This window comes from Panthera onca, chromosome C1, assembly GCF_046562875.1.
Source record: "Panthera onca isolate mPanOnc1 chromosome C1, mPanOnc1 haplotype 2, whole genome shotgun sequence".
NCBI lineage: Eukaryota > Metazoa > Chordata > Mammalia > Carnivora > Felidae > Panthera > Panthera onca.
This window is the reverse complement of record NC_138346.1, coordinates 48,044,947-48,068,527: the sequence shown is the minus strand read 5'-3', so window position 1 is coordinate 48,068,527 and position 23,581 is coordinate 48,044,947. Positions and strand designations below refer to the sequence as shown.

At 36.6% G+C, this 23,581-nt stretch overlaps 1 protein-coding gene across 1 annotated transcript; it reads left to right on the top strand.

The window, feature by feature from the left end:
• The first annotated feature begins 768 nt into the window (after positions 1-768).
• Positions 769-21,697, top strand: ZC3H15 (zinc finger CCCH-type containing 15). The gene is made up of 10 exons (XM_060622293.2): positions 769-1,011; positions 8,987-9,088; positions 13,443-13,554; positions 14,605-14,757; positions 15,193-15,284; positions 16,429-16,611; positions 18,210-18,356; positions 18,522-18,623; positions 19,309-19,432; positions 20,880-21,697. Exons 1-10 carry the CDS (start codon positions 937-939, stop codon positions 21,068-21,070), a joined length of 1,281 nt encoding a protein of 426 aa, XP_060478276.1. The 5' UTR covers positions 769-936; the 3' UTR covers positions 21,071-21,697.
• Positions 21,698-23,581: the final 1,884 nt, after the last annotated feature.

The window sequence follows — 23,581 nt, the reverse complement described above, 5'->3', positions numbered from 1 at the left end:
TACTATGACCTTGGGCATGTGCCTTCCTTTCTGTACTTCATCTATAAAATGCAAATAGTAACAATTCCTACCTCAAAGTCCTTGTAATAACTAAATAAAATAATGTGTGCAGTGTTCCCAGTACTTCCCAGACTTTCAAGCACTTCATGAAAGCTGTTGAGATGTGCTCTTCACACACAAACTACGTTTGGTTAATTTCACATTAAATTTGGGTTTTTAGGTTTCATCTAGGCACTTTCCTAAAATCTGAAAATAACTTGATAAGTATTGGACATCAAAAGATTTCAACTTCCCCTTCTCTGGGAGGTTACTCCTGGCGCCCTTCAAATAAAACTTTTTCATTTCTTTATAAACCTTCACAGGAACCTGAAGCATGCTGTGCTCGCCAGCCGACTGGCCCTGTTCCATCTGTGCACGAGAAGAAAGTAACTGCATAGTTTGGGACCTGAGTTTTGGTGGCTGCTCGGTGATCATTCAGGATAGAGACAGTAAGGGCGACCATTAAACGAGCAAGCAGGATAAAAGAATCTCCCATCTTCAGCGAAAAAGAACGCGAAGGAAGGACCCAAGCGCAGCCGGCACCAACCAGCTCGCCCCACTGATCCTGAGGCCTGCCACAACCTAGAGAGCCAGGTGGATGAGCGACATCACAAGTGACGCCAAGTCATTTTCCCACGTCCCTTCCCTGCCCCCTCCAGGCCTGCCGCGGCACAAGCGCACGCGCAGCTCCACTTCCGGGCTCCGCTCTTCGCTACCCACCATGCTCTGCGGCACCGACCTGTCGCAAAGGCCGCATTTCTGTGGTGAGTGAGCGCCTCGCTTTCCGTGCGGTGCGGCGGCGACGGAGGCCCGTGTCCTCTTCCTCCTGCCGCGGGGCCAGATCCCCTGACGGTGTCCAGCTGCGCTTAAGTCTGGCCGGTGCCACCTCTCTCCGCAATGCCCCCCAAGAAACAGGCTCAGGCCGGGGGCAGCAAAAAGGCGGAGCAGAAAAAGAAGGAGAAGATTATTGAAGTGAGTACCCACCCCCCCTCCCCCACTCATGCTGCGAGCCCTCAGGGAAGCAGCCTCCTGGTCCCCCGCTCCATGGCTCCTGCTCGCGTCCTCCGGGGCGACGTGTCCCTCTGTTTGGCTCTGTGTAGCCCACTGCCCCTTCTCCAGCCCCGTGATGAAGCTCGCTACCTCTCATCGCTATAGTGACGCTGCTGGCGCCCCCGCACCCAGCCTTTGCTTTGCTTCTCCGCCCACACGCCCGCCTTCGCCGACCCCGGTTCAAGAGGGCACCCCCACTCCAGTGCCCGCTTCAGGGATTTTGTCCTTCTCCAGTCCTTAAAATTGAAGACGTTTCTAGGCTTGTGTTTTTAAAAAGTACGCTGAATGGGGTCGGGCTAGACTCCTTCTAGCAGGCCGGCTCAGGACGAGCTTTGTGTTTTTTTACCTAACACTTAGGAGTACTAGTTACTTATTTCGAGCCAACAAATTACCATTTCGTGGTTTTCCGATCCATTTCTAAACTGGTACAAGTTGCATAGAGAGTGTAGGTTTCTTTAAGGTCGCAGCCCACTGATTTGTACATAGCTCTTGATATATACGTTGTAAATTACATCGACAGTGCTTGAAGAGATTACGTTTCAATGTCACTAGCTGTGTTGTGTCGTATCTGAATTTATTATATATATTCATTTAGCGCACTGAACCTATATAGCTCTTTAATGGCAGAGAATACTATTGACGTTCTTGAATGTGTTGTATTTGCCTTCCAACGACTGCTAGTGAGTTTCTGAAGAGAGTGAACCATCAGTGAGTTTTAAGTAGTTCTTCCTGAGCTTTGGATGTAATTGGAAAAAAAACATGACCATTTTTCTGCGTGTGGTGTACCGGAATAATGGACAGTCTTTGTGGAATCGTTACTTTTTACTACAGCCCGACCAAAATGCCTGTTGGGTGTTTTGAAATGATAAGTTTATTTATAAATGTTCACTATTTTTAATATTTGGTATTTACAGCCGTGAAAAATAGCAATGAAAGCGCTCAGGGCTGCATAGTATAAACTTAATCAGTACTTGTGTTTGTTTCTTTTCACATAATTTTTAACGTTGCTGGTTTAACCTGCCTATAAAGAATTCTAGTAATCTTGGCCAAGTTCCAATTCTGAAGCAGAACCTGTATTCTAATTGCCAATTTGTACTATTTAGAACTGTGAGGAAGCAACATAGCCAGAACTTTAATTTTTTTAATTTTAAATTTTTTTTTTAACGTTTACTTATTTTTGAGACAGAGAGAGACAGAGCGTGAATGGGGGAGGGTCAGAGAGAGAGGGAGACACAGAATCGGAAGCAGGCTCCAGGCTCTGAGCTGTCAGCACAGAGCCCGACGCGGGGCTCAAACTCACTGACGGTGAGATCATGACCTGAGCCGAAGTCGGACGCTTAACCGACCAAGCCACCCAGGCGCCCCAACATAGCCAGAACTTTAAAGGCAGACTGTCATCTTCACATCTGTGTCTAGTATTATCGTTTTGAACAATCTGGACTACTGGCACTTAAGTGGATCCCTGGGAATGGTGATCTGCTAGCATTCAGTGCTGTGTAAACCAAGGATATTTTAGGGATGACATTTTACTTGTCAGTTTTCTTTACTGAAAATGAATTAACATGATACAAAGTGAAATTTCCTTGTAGATAAGAAATTAAATGTTACCTGACAAAGTACCTCATGCATTATTGAGCTTTAACTCTATGAAGTTATTTGTTTCATTTGTAATTGGTAGGAGTATTTTTGTTTTAAGTAATTGTGAATGAAAGTCATTGATAGTATTTATCGACTAAGAATGTCGATAATGGCTTTGTTCATCTTGTACAAGGTTATTCTTAAGGTAAAGAGGAAGCAGCCTTAGTTTCATTAATGAAGACTTAGCCAAAGAAAAAAACAAAATTAAGACAGTTGCATTCTTTCATTCTTTAACTGACAAAAAAATACCCTAACAGAGTGGTGAACTTAGCCTGTCCCCCCCACTCCCATTTATCATAAATGATGAGCACCTTTTTAAAAATTTTTTTTATTTTAATGGATGTAAGGTTTTGCAGATGGAAGTGTGTTGCATGGATATTTACTACCACTCGAGAGGTACAGCAATACTGTGAATTAGTGTTAAGTTTTATCATTTGTTGTAAACTAGATTTATAGAGAAAATTCTGTTACCCAGCCTAGTTAGGAAATAATATATTCCTTTTTGTTAAATACTATAATAGGTGCCTTTTTTTTTTTTTTTTAACTTTGCTAAAGCCCTAGCATGTCTTGATGGTTAGTGCATGGGGTTAAGGATAAAAATTGATTATCCAGAGCTAAAACTGATGTACCTCTCATCAGCAAAATGGAGTGAATTTCTGTATTACAGAGTTATATGATTCATGGGTTAAATGAGATGACATGTAAAATACCTGACATATGATACATACCCAATAAATGGCAGCTACTATTATTTATTAGTATTATAAATAAGAACTAGTTAGGAGAAATAATCAGACTGACCTATACAGTCTGTACAGGGCTTACTTTCTGTCACTTGAAATAATTTCTTTCTGTTGCCTACATTTTTTCTTTCCTTCTTTAAACCTCCCAAAATTTATGAGTTCATTTGGATTAATAGGTATTTTTTTTCTGAAATGAGTATATTGAAAAGGTTATAGTTCTGTTAGACGTTCATGCAGTTGTCCCAAATGGCATATAGCATTTGCTTTCTTATAGCTAACATTTAATAAACTGAAGTCAGCTTTGAGAAATAAAGGGTTTGATTATGGAAAGAGAGAAATAATCTTTGTGTTTGGGACAAGTAAATAAAGGACATCCAGCCAAGGACTTGTAGCAGCAAGGAAGTAGTAATAAGACACGTATAGAGATGGGATCTAGATGTGTGAAGGATAGAGGAAGAGAAATGATTGGTTGCCAATGAAAAACTTAAGTCCAAGTCAACTGTTGATTACTTGAAGCTAGATTAACCAGCTGCAGAATATCTCTTGTATGAATGGACAACAAAAATACATTAGACAGTAAGTACGTGGGGGGGGGGGGGGGGGGCGGTGGGTGAACGTGACCAATTAATGAAATAAAACAGTGCTAGCCTCTACTTACTCTAGTGACCCAAAAGGTAGACCACAGTTATCTTGGAGCACTAGTCAGTATTGACCTGCTTTCCCAACCCCTTCCTTTTTTCAGATATCTTGTTTAAGGAGTGGAGGTTGGCTGTAAAAGAAGCATGAATATATAATAAGGTGGGAAAGGGAAGAAGGCTCAGTTTTTTTTTAATGTTTATTTATTTTTGAGAGAGAGACACACAGAGTGTGAGCAGGGGAGGAGCAGAGAGAGGGAGACACAGAATCTGAAGCAGGCTCCAGGCTCTGAGCTGTTAGCACAAAGCCCGATGCAGGACTCTAAGCCATGAACCTTGAAGTCATGACCTGAGCCAAAGTCAGATGCTTAACCAACTGAGCCACCCAGGTGCCCCAGAAAGGGTTAGTTTTAAATGAAGTCTGGAGTTCACTGAATGTTAAGGCTGTGGATCCTCAGGGAGCCATCCTTTTTTAAGAAATACTACCTGTTTTCTAAACTCCTTTGTATTCAGTTTCCCAAATCTGAAACACGCACACAGACACCTACACACACTGTTCCTTCCTTATAACCTAACTTTTGGGGCCTTATTGATCCAGTAAGGACTATTTGTTTTATTTTAACCATGATTTGGATTTGATTGTAACCTCCAGTCTTCCTGTCTCATATCCCCCAGACCCCCAAATCCAGGATAATCTTCAAGTAAGTGTTTGTCCTAAATTCAAGAAAAAGGGAGAAAGTCCTTTTAAAGTATTCCAGATTATAAACCATTCTATTTTCACTAGGTGTTGTTGATTTCCCAGATCAACAATGTGGTATTCAGAAAGCTTTTTTTGTACCAACCTGCACAATAACCTAATTAGGTTTCTCTGGGAAATAGTTTTTCACAGTGGGAAGAACAAAGACTTTGCTTGGAGTCAAATATACCTTGGTTCACATTTCATCTGTGTCACTTAATAGTTAACTCTTACTGAGCCAGACATAGTTATCGATGTGTTGGAGAAAGGAGAGAAGACAGCCATCTACAAGTGATAAACTTATGCAGCTTCTTTAATTCTCTCAGTAAGATAAGTATTATTACCCTTTTTATAATTGAGGAAACAGGAACAGAGATTAAGCAATTTGCCCAAGGTTACTAAACTGGCCATTGGCAGAGCCAGGATTTCAACCCTGTAGGTCTGGCTGCAGAGTCCTGTTAACCAGTGTGCTATACGACTTCTTTATAGTGAATCTTTTAACTTTCATAACAATCCTAAGAGGTTAGAGTGAGACCCACTTTATAAATAAGAAAACTGTGGCAAAGAAGGTAATTTGCCCAGTTTTGTTTGAGATTAGAACTTTGGCAGTCTGACTCCAGAGCTCATAAATCGTCACACTATACAGTCTGACTTAAGAAGAATTATTGAAGATTTCTGAGCTTCAGTATCCACATTTACAGAGTGAGATAATAGTACATCATAGAATCGTTAAGAGGATTCAGTAAAATAATATTGAGGTGTTTAGGTTTCGTGAATGCTAAATGGATGTGTCCCCTGTCTCCGTAGAAAAAATAATTTCTGAGCTCCAACCTAATTAGAGACTTTAAAAAACACAACTCATTCATTATCTCTTTTAGGCTGGTTAATTATGTGCTAAAGCAGTGTAATTAAACCTGAAAAACTGTTTTTCTTCAGGGATCTGGAGCTTATATACCTCCACCAGAATCTGTTGTCATGAGTACTTCTTTCTAGCTGGTCAAGTCCCCTTAGAGGACTTTTGTCTTTCCTAAATCTTTATATGTCAGTATCTGCCTTGATATTTGGCCTTGTTTATTCATAGTTTGTTCATTTTCTGTCGTTAACGTTTGGGGCATGGTTTGAACTCCAGTTATGCTTTTCTCTGGCAAGGCATATGTAGATGCTGTTGCACTTTTGATACTGATTTCTTTTTATCTAGGGTTTTCCATCTTCCCTGCCCCCCATGAGAGCTCACTTTTTGTGAAAGGAAAGTATGGCATTTCACACTAGTTGATGTATGTCCTCACCTCTCTTCATATGTCACGTTATACTTGACCATCTTTTCTTCTTACTGAATTGAATGTTAAATTTTCTTACCTAAAAACAAGGAAAACCAGCCATAAAAAAACTCAATTTCAGCTTGTATGTACCTTCTTTTTAAAAAAAAATTTTTTTTAATGTTTTTTATTTTTGCGACAATGCAAGAGACAGAGTGCAAGCTGCAGAGAGCAGGTAGAGGGAGACACAGAATCTGAAGCGGGCTCCAGGCTCCGAGCTGTCAGCACAGAGCCCAATGCGAGGCTTGAACTCAAGAACCATGAGATCATGACCTGAACCGAAGTCGGACACTTAAGCAATTGAGCCACTCAGGCTCCCCACCTTCTATCTTTTTTTTATATATACATAGGTTATAGAAAATTCATGTAGAATTTTGTAATATGGGATATTAAAACACGAGAATAGAAATTTAAGTAGGGGAAAGTGAAATTTTGATATATGGATGGATATAGATGTGATGAATGAATAAAAAGAGAACTTTGTAGAGCTAAACCCCTCTTCAACTTGTAGTCTTAAGAACATTGATCTATTTTATTGATTCTGAGATTCTGCAAAGTTATGTTGTGTTGGAATGTCTTCACATACTAATCCTATCAATACTGTTGTTGTTTTCCAACTTGTCCACATAGGTATTCTTTACCTATAATACTTTCTTCCTATTATCTTGTCCCTTTCCTCAGAAATAATACCAAAGTAAAGGCTTCAAAATAGTCCCATTTATTTCAGACTAAATTCCTCTCAGAGGGTCTCAGGTCCCTTTCAAAAGTAAAGACCTTTTTGCCTCTTCTTCCTTTTTCAAACCCACCCATAACCGAGAATGAGAAAGAATGCAAACTGCATTTTAAAATTAAACATCTAGGGGTACCTGGGTGGCTCAATTGTTTAAGTGTTCAACTTTGGCTCAGGTCACGATCCTCATGGCTTGTGAGTTCAGGTCTGCTTCGGGCTCTCTGCCCTGAGTGTAGAGCCTGCTTGAGATCCTGTGTCTCCCTCTCTCTCTCTGCCCCTTCCCCACTTGCATGCGCTTTCTCACTCTCTCTCTCTCTCTCTAAAAAATAAACACTAAAACAAATTAAACTTCTATTTCAACCTCAACCTACAAAGTTTGGTAGTGTATGGATAAGTGGGTAACTGGCTCAGTAGAACAGAGCATTCAGGCCTGACTGCCACCTAGGATTGTGTCATTAAGAACCAAGTGGATTTGCTCTGCAGAATTCTGGAAAAACTCAATAATGGGAGGCACTGGTTAATGCAGAAGATGAGAGGCTGGAAACTGAGGGTTACAAGTCTTAGAAGTAGCTGATGGTTCTTATCTACGAAGACTAAGCCAGATAATTTTCCCAGTGAGAAATCAGGGGTGGAATAAATCAAGAAGCCTCTGTTTCTGGAACTCTAGGCACAAAGGAGGTGGAAGGGAGAGTAGGAGTGGGGGTGGTTAAAATATGAGACTGAAAGGAGTCTGTGCAGTGAAATGAGCTAAGAGACACTCTCTCTCACCTGCTCTCTTCTCAAGATCTTTAGTCAGGCTTAATGCACTCCTAGGCAGAGGATCCTTCTGAGAAACAGAAAAGCCATTTAAAAAAAAAAGACTTCAGATACCAGTATTTGGTGATTTCCTGACAGCCTTGCCACCCATTCATCTAAGGATGGAACCCACACAGCAAGCCTCCTGTATTAGTTTCCTAGGGCTGCTGTGACAAATTGCCACAAACTGGGTGACTTAAAACAACAGAAACTTATTTTCTCACAGATGTGGAAGCTAGAAGTCTAAAATCAAGGTGTAAACAGGGTCATACTCCCTCTCAAAGCTCTAGGAAAACATCTTTTCTTGGGTCTTCCAAGATTCTGGTGGTTTCTGGCACTCCATGGCATTCCTTAGCTTATACCTACTCAAATACACACTCAAACTTGTAGAGTGGCTTCTGAATGTTTTTGTACTAGATGCTTATGAATAGATAGCCAAAGATCATTAGTGCCTTGCACATAATAAGCATTCCATATGTGATAGCTGCTATCATATTAATAGCTTTCACAAATTACTATATTAATATTCCAAATTTAAATAAGGTATCGCTTTTAGTTAGGTATACCTCAATTTTAGTATTTCCATATTAACAACAGCTAGGAATGTGTACGTTTCAGTAATTTGAGTTCTATAGATTTAACTGTTTTGAAGGTCTCCTGGCTGGCTCAGCATGCAGCTCTTGATTGTGGGGTTGTTAGTTTGAGCCCCACATTGGGTGTAGAGATTACTAAAAATAAGCTTAAAAAAAGTTGTTTTGAAAAGATAACTTACCAAGACAGAACAAAACAGTGCAGAACTTAATGTATCTTATGCAGTATTTCCCAAAATGTGTTCAGTACTACACAATCCTGTAGGATACTCTGAGAAGAATGCATTCTTAGGTAAAATAAGATGTGGAATTGCTCCTAACTATATCCCTTCTGGTAAAGGCTCTAAGATATTGTACGCTTAAGAATTAAAAATACTGTTAACCAAACATTTTCCTAAACTTACTTGACTGTAGGTCATCTTGTCATGTATCACAATTCTGCACATCCAGAATTTATATTCAGAAACAGACTTTGGAAAAAGCATCATAGAGTAACAGGTTTAGTAATGATAAGTATGTATTGAATTGTAAAGAATCCTGGGTCATATGTTGCCTGGACTTGATGTTTTAGCGTTTTGCATGTCTATATAGCATAAGAAGGAATAGTTTTCTTACCAGTAATTAAATGAAAGAATGACTTTTAGATATGACTGAAAAAAACAGATAAAAAATAATATAAATTGCTAAGTTATTTCTGTACTCTTTTTCATTCAGGATAAAACTTTTGGTCTAAAGAATAAGAAAGGAGCAAAGCAACAGAAATTTATCAAGGCTGTCACTCACCAAGTTAAGTTTGGTCAACAAAATCCACGTCAGGTAAATAACTTAAATTTCTGCATTTTCTTCATATGAATGTCATAAGGCGTCTGTTACAGATAAAAGTATTTGGCATGGTAATTGTATTTGAAAATGTAATCCTCCTCTAAAACTTTTCTGCATCTTCCCTTTGTTACTCAGCAATACCTCTTAGATATTCCTCCAAGCCATTTTGATATAGCTCTAATTTATTCTAATGGCTGCGTACTGTTCTAGGATGTGGATGTACTATATCCATCTGTTTCAGCTATTTATAAATGATCTCTTTGTTTCCAGCGTTTTGACACTAAGAACAATTCTGCGAGAAGTATCCTTGTACATGTGTTCTTATAGGCATTTGTGCTTTTTTTTCCTGTGGCGTAAATTATCTATGACACATTTCTAGATCAAGGGAAATGGATTTCATTTTTTTTTCCAAAGGAAATGGATTTCTAATTTAATAAATTATGTCCCTTTCTGTAGAGATTGTAATACTTCACATTTTCATTTTCAGTACATGAGTTATAGATACTAAAGTTCTTTTTAAGGTTTTCCAATCTGGTAAGTATAAAATGAGATCTCATTTTTATTTTGTTTCCCTCACTACTAAGAGTTTGAGTATCTTTTGTTTTGGTTTGGTATGTTTTTGTTTTGTTTGAGTATCTTTTCATATGGTTGTTGACTGTCTGGGTTTGTACTTTTCTGACTTGTCTATTCATATCCTTTACTTTTCTGGATGTCTTTTTCTTGTCAGTTATGAGAGACACTTTATGTCTGCATTACAGATAATTTGTGATGTTTCTGTTATATTTGCTATACAACAATTTTCACTTTTTGTATTGTTAGATATGTCTGGATTTTTTAAATAATCTGCACTACTAGATCATGTATGTTTTCTTACAGTCTATAATTTGTCATAAATTTTTATGTCACAAAGTTAATTTTCTTTCAAATGAATAGCCACTCATACCAGCATCATTTACCACTGAATTGAGATACTACTATTGACATATAGTAAAGTCTCAAATATGTTAGGATCCATTTCTGGATTCTCTTTTATGTTCTATTTATTATATGTCCATAAACTAGTGTCACATTGATTTTGATTCTTGTGGCCTACTAACATATTCTATTAGATATTAAAGGGAGTCCTTTCCCCCAGATGTTACTCCTTTTATATTTTTCTTGGCTACCTTAGGCATTTATTCTTCCATATGATTTTGAAATAATTTTATCTATTGGCAGTGCATTCAAAAAAAGTCCCTTTTCTTCAAGTTATTTAAATCTTTCACTTTCTTGAATTTAAGATTTTACAGACCTGCATCTATACTTTTAAAATGTACTTTTTTCACCACTCTGTCCTTTTTCTTAACTTTTGGAAATACTTTTCTTTTCATCTGTGATATCAGAATATATATTTGTGATCCCAATCTGAAACAAATTTCTGTCACTCAGATTATCTCTTTAAATTAGTGCCTCCAACATAGAGGCACAGCCAAAAACTATTAATCTTCCGTGGTGCTAATTTAGTAGCCTGGTTTAATAAAAATTCATGCTGAGATCTTGGAGTCAGATCAATTTGGGTATGAATTCCCCTATCTTCTTTGTTATATGATCTCAAGTTATTTAGCAACACTGGTCTTAATGTGTACAGTGGAAGGGCACTTACCCTTGTAAGGTTCCTATGGTGGTTAAATGAGAACATAACATAAATCTTCTGGTGTAATACAGGTGTGTGGAAATAATTCACTTTTCTTCCCTTATCCCTTTTTTCAATCCTATTCTGCTCTCCATATTTTCACTTGTGGGAGGTATATTGACTGGTAATTTTATATTTCATAGACCTGAGAAAGTCATAGCATTCGTGGTGGTGGTAATTAGGATTCGTAGTACATTCAGGATTATATTTTTTGATAATTTCTTGGGTACCTGGGCTTTTATCTGTGAAATGAGCAGCAGTCCTGCTGTTAGAGCCAGGCAATAGGCACCCTACTGTAGGCCTTGTGTTGCAGAGGATGACCCTACTCTTTTGCCTCCAGACATAGCTCTCCCACAAGCAAGGAGTCAGTGAGGTCAAGGGAATTTGCACCATCTCTCTCCACAATAGTTCAGGGCCTACAGAGGTCATGTTACCCATGTTTATCTTAGAGTATCCTGTGCTGCCAATATGCCTGAAGTAGTCAAAGGTAGGGTGTGTGTTCACTTCAGTGACACATGTATGACAAAAGAAGGGTGTGTGCTAGGAGTGTGGACAGAGCCTGAATCCACACCATATCCTACCCCATACCTTCCACCTTCATGCACTCACATGATGGGATGAAATTCAGGGTGGGAAGAGGAGGAGGAGGAAGGCGTTGACTGTTGCTTTACTGCCACGCTCCAGTGTAGAACTCCATGGAACCTGAGCATTTTAAATTTGAACCTGTCCTTCCAGGTCACAAGGTATATTTCTTAAACAGAGGTATAAACCATACTTTGTTTAGCATTAGCTTGATTTCTAACTTACAAATATTCTAACTTACAAAAATGGTTTATGAAGCCTCCGTTGTACTCTTGCTCTAGGCCCCATAAATGTTAGACATGTGCCTAGTGAGCAAAAGATATTTTCATTAAGATAAAATGACTTAAATTTTTTCTTTTTAAAAAATGGTTTACAATTTTTCTGTTTAAACACATCCCATCACATCTTCAGAGTCAGGATTTGGGATGTCTTTAACCTAGCATTTAGTTATTCCCTTCCTAAAATTTCTTCTTCCATGAATACTTCTTTGCGCTGGATTTCTATCTATTTCTTTGATGTTTCTTGGACCCTTTTGTAGGCTTTTTAAGGTTCTGTTGCCTCATTTAATATTGGTATTCTTCAGGGAACTGTGCTCTTGTCACTTTTTTTTTCCTTGTCACTTCTTTATGCTGTCCTATCTCATACATCCTAAAGTTTTAATTATCTATAAGCTGTTTCTAAAATTTTTATTTTAAAGCAGACCCTCTCTCCAGATACCAAGATCGATGTCCACTTGCCTTCTGAGTATTAGCTCTATCCAGATGCTCTGTAAGCATCTCGTACTCAGTATGTCTAAAACTGAGCTCACCTCTAATTTCTACCCTGAAACCTGTTCCTCTTGTATTCCCTGTCTCGTTTAACAGCACTAACCATAAATGTGATAATTCTAGACTCCGCCCTCTCGCTTACATTTTATATCTAGTCAGTCATTTAGTAGTGTCAGTTCTGCCTCTTTAAGAGCTCTCTCTCTCACTTCTCTCATCTTTTCTGCATCCTTGCTACTAATGTCTATGTTAAGCTCTTGTGTTTTCTTGCCTACAGCAGTTGCATTAGCCTCCTAATTTTCCTTGCCATTCTTTGGCTCCTTCTAGTCCACTTTTCACACAGTTGCCATTGTGATCTTTATAAAACACTGTCTGATTATGTCATTGACTTACTTTAAGCCTTTGAATTTTCCCTGTCACCTACTGATACAGTCCAAACTTTTCATTGATGTTTCTCATACCCTGTTCCTTCTGGTGCCTGTATCTTTGCATTGGCTGGCTCTCTCTGCATTCCTTTCCTTGCTCATCAGAAGAATTCATCCATAAAGTATTAGCTCAGTTTGATTTTTATAGGCATGTAGGTAGGCATTCCTTGTTCCCAGAGAACCACATATTATATTATAGTTGTTGACATGTCTGTCTTCCCACTAAATTCTGAGCTTCTTTAAATAAGCATCTTTATCTTTTCATCTTTGTATTCCCTGTCATCTAACATAGGACCTGACATATAAATATTTGGATGAATCCTCTAATCATATTAGGTATGTAAATCGTGTGCCTGGGACTGTGTCATATGTCATATTTGTTTTGTTTAATCTCCCACATTGACCTAGCTCAGTGTTTTCCCACAAGGGTACTGTAGGTATTTTGGGTGGTACAGTTCTTTATTGTGTGGGACTGCGCATTTCCTAATGTTGGCATTTCTGATCTTCAAAACGCACCCACATGTTTCTGGGGAGTGGGTGGTTGTCATAAGAAGAAAATCCCAGGTGAGAACCATTTACTAAAAAAGCTGGGCATGTAGCAAATGCTTAATAAATGCTTATTGCTGTAAGCTTTTGAATATGCTTTTTACTTGGCATGGTACCATTTATAAATTTTTTTAAAAGTCAACTGATATAAAATCTCACAGTTTCGTTTAAAAGTTTAACCACACTATTTAATATATACCGAAAAGCCATTGTAACACTGATACTAAGAGGTAAGGACTATGTACGTGTACATGTGTGAATGTTTTGTTATGTTAGTGATGCTATAATGTACTATTGTATAGTGAAAACAATTTTATTATATGAAGTCAAATTACATATTATACCTGGGAATATTATAGGTAGCACAAAGTGAAGCTGAAAAGAAGTTGAAGAAAGATGACAAGAAGAAAGAATTGCAAGAACTAAATGAGCTGTTCAAACCTGTAGTTGCTGCTCAAAAAATAAGTAAAGGTAAACTTTAAATGTGAGGGTATTATTTTTATCAAATAATATCAAATATCAATATCAATAATATCAAATCAAATATTCATGGTTAAAAACTCTTAATTTATTTTATGAATACACAGACAAAAAAAAAAAATAGCAGAAACAGACCCATAAATTACAGAGAACAAACTGATGGTTGCTAGAGGGAAAGGGACTGGGGGGCGATGGGCAAAAGGGTGAAGGGGAGTGGGAGGTACAGGCTTCCACTTATGGAATGAATAAGTCATGGAGATAACAGGTACAACATAGGGAGTGTAGTCAGTGGTATTGTAATAGTGTTGCATGGTGACAGATGGCAGCTATACTTGTGGTGAGCATAGCATACAGACTTGTCAAATCGCTGGGTTGTACTCCTGAAACTAATGTAACATTGTGTTATCAACTATACTTCAATTAAAAAAAAAAGTCAATTTGTTTTAATGTCTATTTTCTTCAGATTATAAGCCAATGTGTCTGCTATGGAAATGATCCTTCCTTTGTCAAAATCTGTATCAGTGACTTTTTTATGAGCCCTTTGTTTATCTGCTCAGCTATGTGATTGTACAACTATAACTCCAGGTACTAGCCCCCCACTTAAGGCAAAATTAAGGATTAGACCGTCCACTAATTGATTTATAATATCCATTCTTTGGTGGTGGCCAAGGCAAACCTATGGTTCTATAAATTGTAAGTTCTGAACTCTTGGCAGTATACCTCTGTGTATATTTCTCTTTTGCCTCTGCTTCATTGACTCCAACTAGACAATGACTATGGAATGTGTAGGAGTTTGTTTGGTTTCCCACCCCTGGAAATGAGAGTAAGAATGGTAAGAATAAAAGAAACAAATGCAGATATGAAATGCTGTAGAAGGGACTTTAAAGAAATGTCTTAACAGTCACTTGTAAGTGGTATTTTCCTCTCACATCAGTGAATAGAAAAATAACCAGTTCACCAACAGTAATTATATCTCAGATAGAAGCTATACTTTGTGATCTGGCAGATTGTAATACAAATATCGTGTGCCATTTGACATAGGTGCAGATCCCAAGTCTGTGGTGTGTGCATTTTTTAAGCAAGGACAGTGTACTAAAGGAGATAAATGTAAGTTCTCTCATGACTTGACTCTGGAGAGAAAGTGTGAGAAGCGAAGTGTTTACATTGATGCAAGAGATGAAGAACTTGAAAAAGGTATTTTTTTAAGACCTTTTCTTAAAACTATCTTTTGGTTGTTACCAAGATATTTAGTACTTGAAGAATATTTTGGTCTTTATGAGGGCTGTGTTTGGATGGATGGATAGATAGATAGATAGATAGATAGATAGATAGATAGATAAAATTGTTTTCCATAAAGTCTGAATTTATAGCATTATGTCCTTGATTAAATGAATTTTGAATTTTTCTCACCCTCTCTTCCAGTACCACCTTCTTACTTGTCTAAACTACGTAGGATTTTGGTGAATAATTTCATAACACTGTTTATTCCTACCTATGGCATAATTTAAAGAAAATGTGTTAGGTCATAAGTCTTATGATACAGTTTTCCTGTTTAAGGAGATATGCAATATGTTTTGGAAACAGTAGATAAAATTATAGTATTTAGTTTTCATATCTCTTTTTATTTAGATACTATGGATAATTGGGATGAGAAAAAACTGGAAGAAGTAGTGAACAAGAAGCACGGTGAGGCGGAAAAGAAAAAACCAAAAACTCAAATAGTATGTCCTTTTCTTGAATTGAGTTGCTGTGATATTTATCATTAGGGAGAATTATGTGGCAAGGTATTTGCTGCCATTTTCTACTGGATTATTTTTTAAATTATTGGATCTTTTGATAAAGATAAGTGCATCAAGCTTTGTTTTTGGAATTTACAAGTGTAAGTTCTATAAAATTAGATTCTTAATTCAAAAGTAACCTTTGAAAACCATGTGACTAAAGTCTTCAAATACCATTTTTTGAGGTGATTTTACTTTCTATCAAATATGGATGAATACAATTACATATTCAGATAAGAATTCTTTCCTTATTTTTTGTGCAAAATGAATGGAAGGAGAATTAATAAACACTCTGTTTTAGTGGTAGGTAGACTTTAAATCAAGAAGGTTGAAAATATTGTGACATGAATTGCAAAATGAGCTTTGGGTAGGTAATGGCTCTAGTATTCCAGGAATGTACTTTTAAAAATCGGTGCCTGTTTCTCAGACCTTCCATTCATGTCCACATATTTATCTGTAGGGAGGTTATGGTGAAAAACTGTGGTGTGCTAGAAAATTTCTGAATACTAGTTTAACTTATATCTGTTGTATTTTTTCGGGAAAAGAGTATTGTTTGTTAGTCAGTTTTTCTTATTTCTGAAGTTTATTACATGAGGCTTCAATGCGGTTGTATCCTTTGTTGTTCCTTTTGTACTTTGCTTCCTTTCTCTCTTCATAGATGTGAGAAATTGCCTATAATTTCAGATAATTCAAATAATGTATCATTATTGCATGTAATTAGTTTTTAAGAAGGATCAAGCCAAAACAAAATCATTGGTTTTAGTTTTTTATAACCATTTATATTTTTTCACTTCTTTAAAAATCAGACTGGGTGTATATTTACAAAGGCTAAACTGAGACATGTCCTTTTGTATAATTCAGAATTTGGAACAGTGTTGAAAATTTTATGTAGATCCTCTCTAAAGGGAGTTTGCCATTGTATTAAAAATTTTAAGATTATATGTACATTTCTGCACAAAGTGTGCTCTGTACATAAGTGAGTAGCATAAGGATGTGAATAAGAATGTACTTGTTCCATAAACTTCAGCATTTACCTTGGAAATGGACTACACTGAGCCACTACTTGTGAATATTATTGTCTCTATAGGTGTGCAAGCATTTCCTTGAAGCTATTGAAAACAACAAATATGGCTGGTTTTGGGTATGCCCTGGAGGTGGTGATATTTGCATGTATCGTCATGCACTTCCTCCTGGATTTGTATTGAAAAAAGATAAAAAAAAAGAAGAGAAAGAAGATGAAATTTCATTAGAAGATCTAATTGAAAGAGAGGTAACTAGAATTTTCTCATGCTATGAAACTAAAGCAGTATTTATTGGGAAATTATAATATTTACCACTTGGGGGCATTAGCATGTTATGAAAGGGGAAGAGACCTTTTCCCAAAGTTGCCTTACTTTTTATTTAGTTTTTTTTGTATGTCTAAAATGTAAACCTAGCCATAATCGTTAGCCCATCATGACATTAATTTTGGGATTATAAAATAACTTCTAATGCTATTGGCTTATCAAATAAATTCTTTCTGTAAGATTGATATACTAGTATATTCATTAAAATAATATTCAGATTGAACTTGAAGTTTTAGATGTTTTTCCTGATGTCTTATTCTTTAGCTATTTTACTAATCAAATGTGTTAAAGGAGACAACTTCTACAGTTTTTCAGTTCATGTTTTTTCATCATTCCTGGACTCAAAGCACTCACTCTGTTGATAGAGGGGAATATGTCTCATTGAAGAGAATCTTCCGCTATTCATTTCTGGGTCAGCACAAAAGAGGTTTACTCCATGAAATAGTAGACACGGCTACTGAGTTAGATATGGCTTTTGGGAGTGACAGGAAAATGTTGAGATTATTGGAAATTCTAGATTTAGGGTTGGATATTTCAAATTATATCCAGTTTTCCCTTCTTTTGGATAACCTAAATAAGTTGTATAAATGTCTAAGGTTGGGATTATATATATTTGTTCTTAAATGGTCATATTGTTTAGTGTCTCACAGGAGGCAATATGCTATAATAGAAAATACAGACTTCAGAGTCAGGTATATTTGAGAATGTTTGTATCCTAGTTCTACAACATATTAGCTGTTAACCTTTGGTAAATTTCCAATCTCTTTCTGTTCGCTTATTTGTGGGGATCAATGTGGTAGCATATGTGTATAAAGCATTCAGTACCAAATACCTGGCAGATGGTCAGCAAGTATTATTTTTCCATACATTTATTACTTGATTATTGGCTCTGAGGAGATGATGTTTTTGCTTAGTTTTTTTCCTCATCTCCTGAGGAACACAAATGAAACCTGGGTATTGTCATAGTGTTTTTCATATTTTTTTGTTTTCATCAGTTAACTTACGTTAAAACAATTTCTCCTGACAAGTTTTCCTCACTTTCAATTTTGAAAAGAAATCCAGCTCAGGATAATATATTTTACTGCATATAGAAGTGTTTGTTTTTCTGGGGCACCTGGGTGGCTCAGTCGGCTGAGCATCCAGCTCTTGGTTTCAGCTTAAGGTCGTGATCTTAGAGTTTGTGAGATCAAGCCCTGCATCAGACTCTGCGTTTACAGCATGGAGCCTTCTTGAGATTCTGTCTTCCTCTCTTTGTTCCTCCCTCGCCCGCACGCACGCTTGTGCTTTCTCAAAATAAACGTTAAAAAAAATAAACATTAATGTTTCTCAAAATAAACATTAAAAAAATGTCTCTCTGGACACTCGTTTTGCTCATTGCTACATAAAATGAAAATGAATCAATTTATTCTAAATTTGATGTCTTAGTCACAGGTAAAGACTTACTTGCATTAAGAGAAAACTCTTAAATACTGTTAAAGGTGATTTGGTGGGGGAATAAAAAACAACTCTTTTCTCTTTGCAGCGTTCTGCCCTAGGTCCAAATGTTACCAAAATCACTCTAGAATCTTTTCTTGCATGGAAGAAAAGAAAAAGACAAGAAAAGATTGATAAACTTGAGCAAGATATGGAAAGACGAAAAGCAGACTTCAAAGCAGGGAAAGCATTAGTGGTATGTCCCAAACTCACCCGAATAGATTCTTTATTCTTTCTTTCATTTTATAATTTCTGTGCCATGCAAGAATTTATTGTAACTTAATCATGTGTATGTCTGAAATCAGTAACCAAGAAATGTTTGAAATTTGCCCTGAGTCGATATGTTTGTGTACCTGAATAGATTAGTGGTCGTGAAGTGTTTGAATTTCGTCCTGAACTGGTTGATGATGATGATGAGGAAGCAGATGATACCCGTTACACCCAGGGAACAGGTGGTGATGAGGTAAGAGGAAGCTTTGGCACTTCTGCTCATGTTGATGGAGAGAGCCAATAGAAAGTAACAGAGTAACATGGTTAAGAGTAGCAACGCTGGGACATTGGTTCAGATCCTGACTCTAACCTGAGAAATCACCTATACTATAGGTCTCCACACTCTTCTATAGAGACATGCAAGGTACTTGTGAGAATTAAATGGATTAATAAGATTATAATTCTTAATAAATTAGAACAGTGACTGGTATAGTTAAGTACCTGTATATATTAGCTGTAAAAAGTATGTGTTTTATTTTCCCTCTAAAAGAAAAAAAAGATTTGTTTGTTTTCTAATATTTTATACTGAAAAAGAAAGTACAGAGTAGGAAGCAGGAGACAACAGCAGAATCATTTAGTTATAGGCAAACGTAGCTGACTATTCATTCTTGGTATGGTATAAAATTCTGACTTCTGTCTTTGAGTTGAAAATAAAAACATCATATTCTATATGTCAGAGGAAGAAGCTTGAAATATGGCATTGTTTTTCTTTTTCTCAAGTTTAGAAAAAGGAATGAATTTTGACAGTTGTCAATCATTTGTTTTCACTTGGCATTAGTGAAAATTTTGTTTCACTAAGATAAATGTCAGAGGTGAAAGGCAAGTAATTTATGAAAACTGTCCTCCTAAGTAACAACTTTCTTTTCTGTGTTTTTAAGGTTGATGATTCAGTGAGTGTAAATGACATAGATTTAAGCCTGTATATCCCAAGAGATGTAGATGAGACAGGTATTACTGTAGCCAGTCTTGAAAGATTCAGCACGTATACTTCAGAAAAGGATGGTAAGTATGCTAACTTGTGTGTAATTTGAAGAACTAGGATTCTGTCTAAAGAGGGAAGGGGGTAGTTTAGACCACACTGGCAAACTTGGATGCCTGCAGGGACCAGACTGGCAACATAAATGTGTGATTTGACTGTATATAGAAATAGTGAATAGTGGAAGCTGTAGAAATGGGTGACTGGGTGGATATTGAAGCCATTAACTGAAACTAGAAGGGGACAGAAATGGGTTTGGAGATGTAGGTAATCAGTTTGGGATTTCATGATATGAGAACATTCTAGAACACACTGCAGACCTCAGTGTTCTGGAGTAGTCAAAAGAGGGAAAGCTTAGGAAAGACACTGAGAAGGACAGAGGAAAATTAAGAAAGAAGTTTCAGAAAAATCAAGTAGGATGAGAACTGGAAATAATTCTTCAGTTGCTGTTAGGGAAGAAGTTGTAGGAACAGGGTGCCAGTTTTCATCAGGACTGCGATGATAAGAGGAATGAGGAGAAAAATAAGCACATATGTAATAGTGCCATGACTGAAGAGTTTGAAGAGAAGTGAAAGTTCAGCATGGTTAGTATGAGAGAAAAAGGTAGGAAGAATACTAATCAAGGCAAAGGTTGAGAGAGCAAAACTAAAACTTATTTTTACAATAAAGGAATACAAGTTATAACTTGAAAAACTGGCTTGCCTTCCTGAGATCCAAGTGCTGTAAGACAATATTATCTTAATGCCAGTATGGAGACCGATTTGCTCCTTTTACAAGTAGGACTTTGGTGACAGTAGGTATGATTGTAAGAACTTCCGAGGCTATAATCCCTAAGATTTTTGTGATCAGAGATGTTTGAAATAGCTAAAATCTACATTAGGCTATTAAAAATTATCTTTGTGTAAATATTGGTGTCACGAACACAAAAAGACTGCATTTTTGTTTTCTCAGTCTTTTTGAGCCTGTAAGGAAAAGTAGCTGCATAGCCCTAGTCTAGGTTCTTTTTTCACAGCTTGATGACAGGATGAAATGTTTTTGGATTCACATGTTTTTGCACCGTTACAACTGGTGTGATTTAACTACTGTTACCCCAACCAAAAGCTAAGTAGCTGCTTAAAACATTTTTTGATTCCATAATTATTTATTCAAATAAAATATGTGGAAGTTGACCGTTTTAAAACCTAATTGCTAGGTCAGGTAGGAAACAAAATTGTATAAGGTAAATCTTGTTCTCAAATGTATAGACTGTTAAGCAGTTAAATGTCTATAGTACAAGACATACCTTACACTAGGTCTAGGTAATTGTCACAAATAAGCTTAGAAAAAGAAAGATCAGGTCTTGGTGGAGTAATCTTAGGGAAGGCTTTCATGAAAAAAGGAAAAGAAATGTAGTATCAAGTCTGTGACTGTCAATTGCTAATGGAATAGTGTTTTTTGTTTCTGGGCCTTATTGATTTCAATATTTATTTTTAGAAAACAAATTAAGTGAAGCTTCCGGAGGTAGGGCTGAAAATGGTGAAAGAAGTGATTTGGAAGAGGACAACGAAGGGGAGGGACAGGAAAATGGAGCCATTGATGCTGTTCCTGTTGATGAAAATCTTTTTACTGGGGAAGATTTGGATGAACTAGAAGAAGAATTAAACACACTTGATTTAGAAGAATGACACCAAACAAGTCTGAAAAAATTAAGCCAGCTCGGCATGAGTTGAAATTGACTACAGTAATTTTTTTCCACCTAGAATTCTTCAACAGGATGTTTATTTCCCATGCTGATTCTGGAGGGCTTACTCTCCTCCCAAAAAGGAATATTCTCCCTACGTCTTGTCTTCTGACTTTGGCTACATCTCATAGTAAGTTCAGAGTAGTTCATGATAAATTGAAAATATAATGGTCATTGCAGAAAATGATTGTTGTAACTGTCCATTCAAGTAGGAAGTGTAACTGCTTTTCCAGCTTTTGATTTTCATTGGGCATGTATTATAAGAACAACATAAATTTAAATTTAAAATACCTTTCATTTAATGCAGTTTTTAATGAGTGATTTCGTTTTCTTTGTATTTATATGTTTTGAAGACTGCCTTTAAAATATGAGCACTGTATTTCATAAAGGAAACTGCATATGCAGATTCAGTATTGTATATCTTGGGACAATTAGATGGACATATAAAAGGAAACTTCTTTAACCTGACAGAATCAGCTGCAATGCCCTGTGTTAAACTGTTTTAAATGTTTCCCTCTTCTTTTTTGCCAATAAAGTTGTAAATAAAGACCATCATACATTAAAATCCAAATATGGTCCTTTTTTTTTTAAGTTTTTATATGAATATTTTCTTAAAACCTCTAGCTTAAGGATTTTAATTAAATATTATCTCGTATAGTTACCACAGAAGGAACAGACATTTAAGGATTCTCTTAACTGGATATGGACTTGTATAGAATACTGACAGTACTACTATGAGTTTAGTAAACTGTTATGAATTTGGCCTTAAGAAGAGACTGTAGGTAATGCTACAGGAAAGTCTAATTTCCTGAATTGATAGATACCAGCCTAATTAAATATCACCCTACAGTTGAACTAAAAACTGCTTAGCATCATTGTGGAGATGGCTGATATTACAGTAGTATATACTGAAGTTTGATTACTATGAAAGCATGTAAACAAATCCACCAAAAAACTGAGCTGAGGTTCTTTGTCATTGAGTTCCCATGAAAAATTAGGGTGATACTTTAAAATAATTTTTTTTGATGTTTATTTTTGAGAGACAGAGTGTGAGTGGGGGGAGGAGCAGAGAGACAGGGAGACACAGAATCTGAAGCAGGTTCCAGGCTCTGAGCTGTCCAGGCTCTGAGTTGTCCCTATGCAGGGCTCAAACCCACAAACCCATGAGATCATGACCTGAGCCGAAGTTGAACCACCCAGGCGCCCCAAGGGTGATACATTTTAAATGGACATAATTTGCAAATGACAGATTTGTACTAGTTAACACCTTTCTGTCACTTTATTTTCAAATATTAATACAGTGCTGCTTTTGTTATCTGCAAGTATAAATGGATTTTAAAGCAATCAAGATAACATAGTATTAACATGTCGGGTGACCTGAGCCCTAATCTCATTTTTGCCTCAGATAAATTGTATGATTTTTAAATCGGAATCTTAGTTTCTTCATCTGCCTATAGCAGTTAAAGTGCTTCTTAATTGTAAAACCTAAGAAAAGATTATTATAAATCTTGTCAAATGATATAAAAGTTGATAATGAAATAGACTTTCTATCAATTCAGTACTAGTACTGACACTTTTCAGATGTAGAACATGAGCCAAGTTTATTTTCCATATGCAATGAAAGTATACTGAAATACTCTGCATATAAAAAGACTGCTTGAGTTTTAAAGTTTTTATCTATGAAAGATTTGTTTCATTCTTTATACAAAAGTTTTAAATGTTAGTAATTACTATTTTAATAATGAAACATTTTCAAAATAATCCAAAGAGCTTAAATCTTTCTAAAGCTATAACCCAAGCAATCTTTTTTTTTTTTTTAACCCATCTAACACTTTTCTGAATAATTATATTTACCTTAGACCCTACCTTTGGTCCATTTACTTTAGACTGTAAGGCGTTTGTGTGTATGTTTAATGTATATGGTATAAAGTATTACTAGCTTGGGGCACCTGGGTGGCTCAGTCTAAGTGTACGGACTCTTGGTTTTGGCTCAGGTCATGATCTCATGATCTCACAGTTCAGCAAGATCAAGCGCTGCATCAGGCTTTGCTCTGACAGCTCAGAGCCTGCTTAGGATTCCCTCTCTCGCTCTCTGCCCCACCCCCGATCGTGCATGCACACACACACACACACACTTTCTCTCAAAATAAATAAATAAACATTAAATAAATAAATACTATTTTACAGCAAACATGATTTTGAAAACCCACATTTTCTTTAATAAGTGAGTCAAAGAGATGATGATGCTACAGTGGAGGCAATTTTTGATATCTACAGTTCCTTAAATCTAAGGTGGTCTTCATCTATCTTGCCCTTAGGTTTCTTCCATTATAAATCAAAAATGTTCAGAGAACGCAAAAGTATTTTAATATGAGAAAAAGTACAAAATTAAATCCGCTTCTAAAATAACATATTTCAGAGGCCAGTAGGTAGAGTTTTGTATTGTTCACAGTAC

What these genes read in the sequence shown, in the direction of transcription:
- ZC3H15 (XM_060622293.2), top strand. Translation starts at nt 937, where the DNA reads ATGCCCCCCAAGAAACAGGCTCAGGCCGGGGGCAGCAAAAAGGCGGAG. An exon ending in GTCAACAAAATCCACGTCAG is followed by an intron (nt 9,089 to 13,442) that starts GTAAATAACTTA and finishes GGAATATTATAG; the next exon opens with GTAGCACAAAGTGAAGCTGA. An exon ending in TGCTCAAAAAATAAGTAAAG is followed by an intron (nt 13,555 to 14,604) that starts GTAAACTTTAAA and finishes CATTTGACATAG; the next exon opens with GTGCAGATCCCAAGTCTGTG.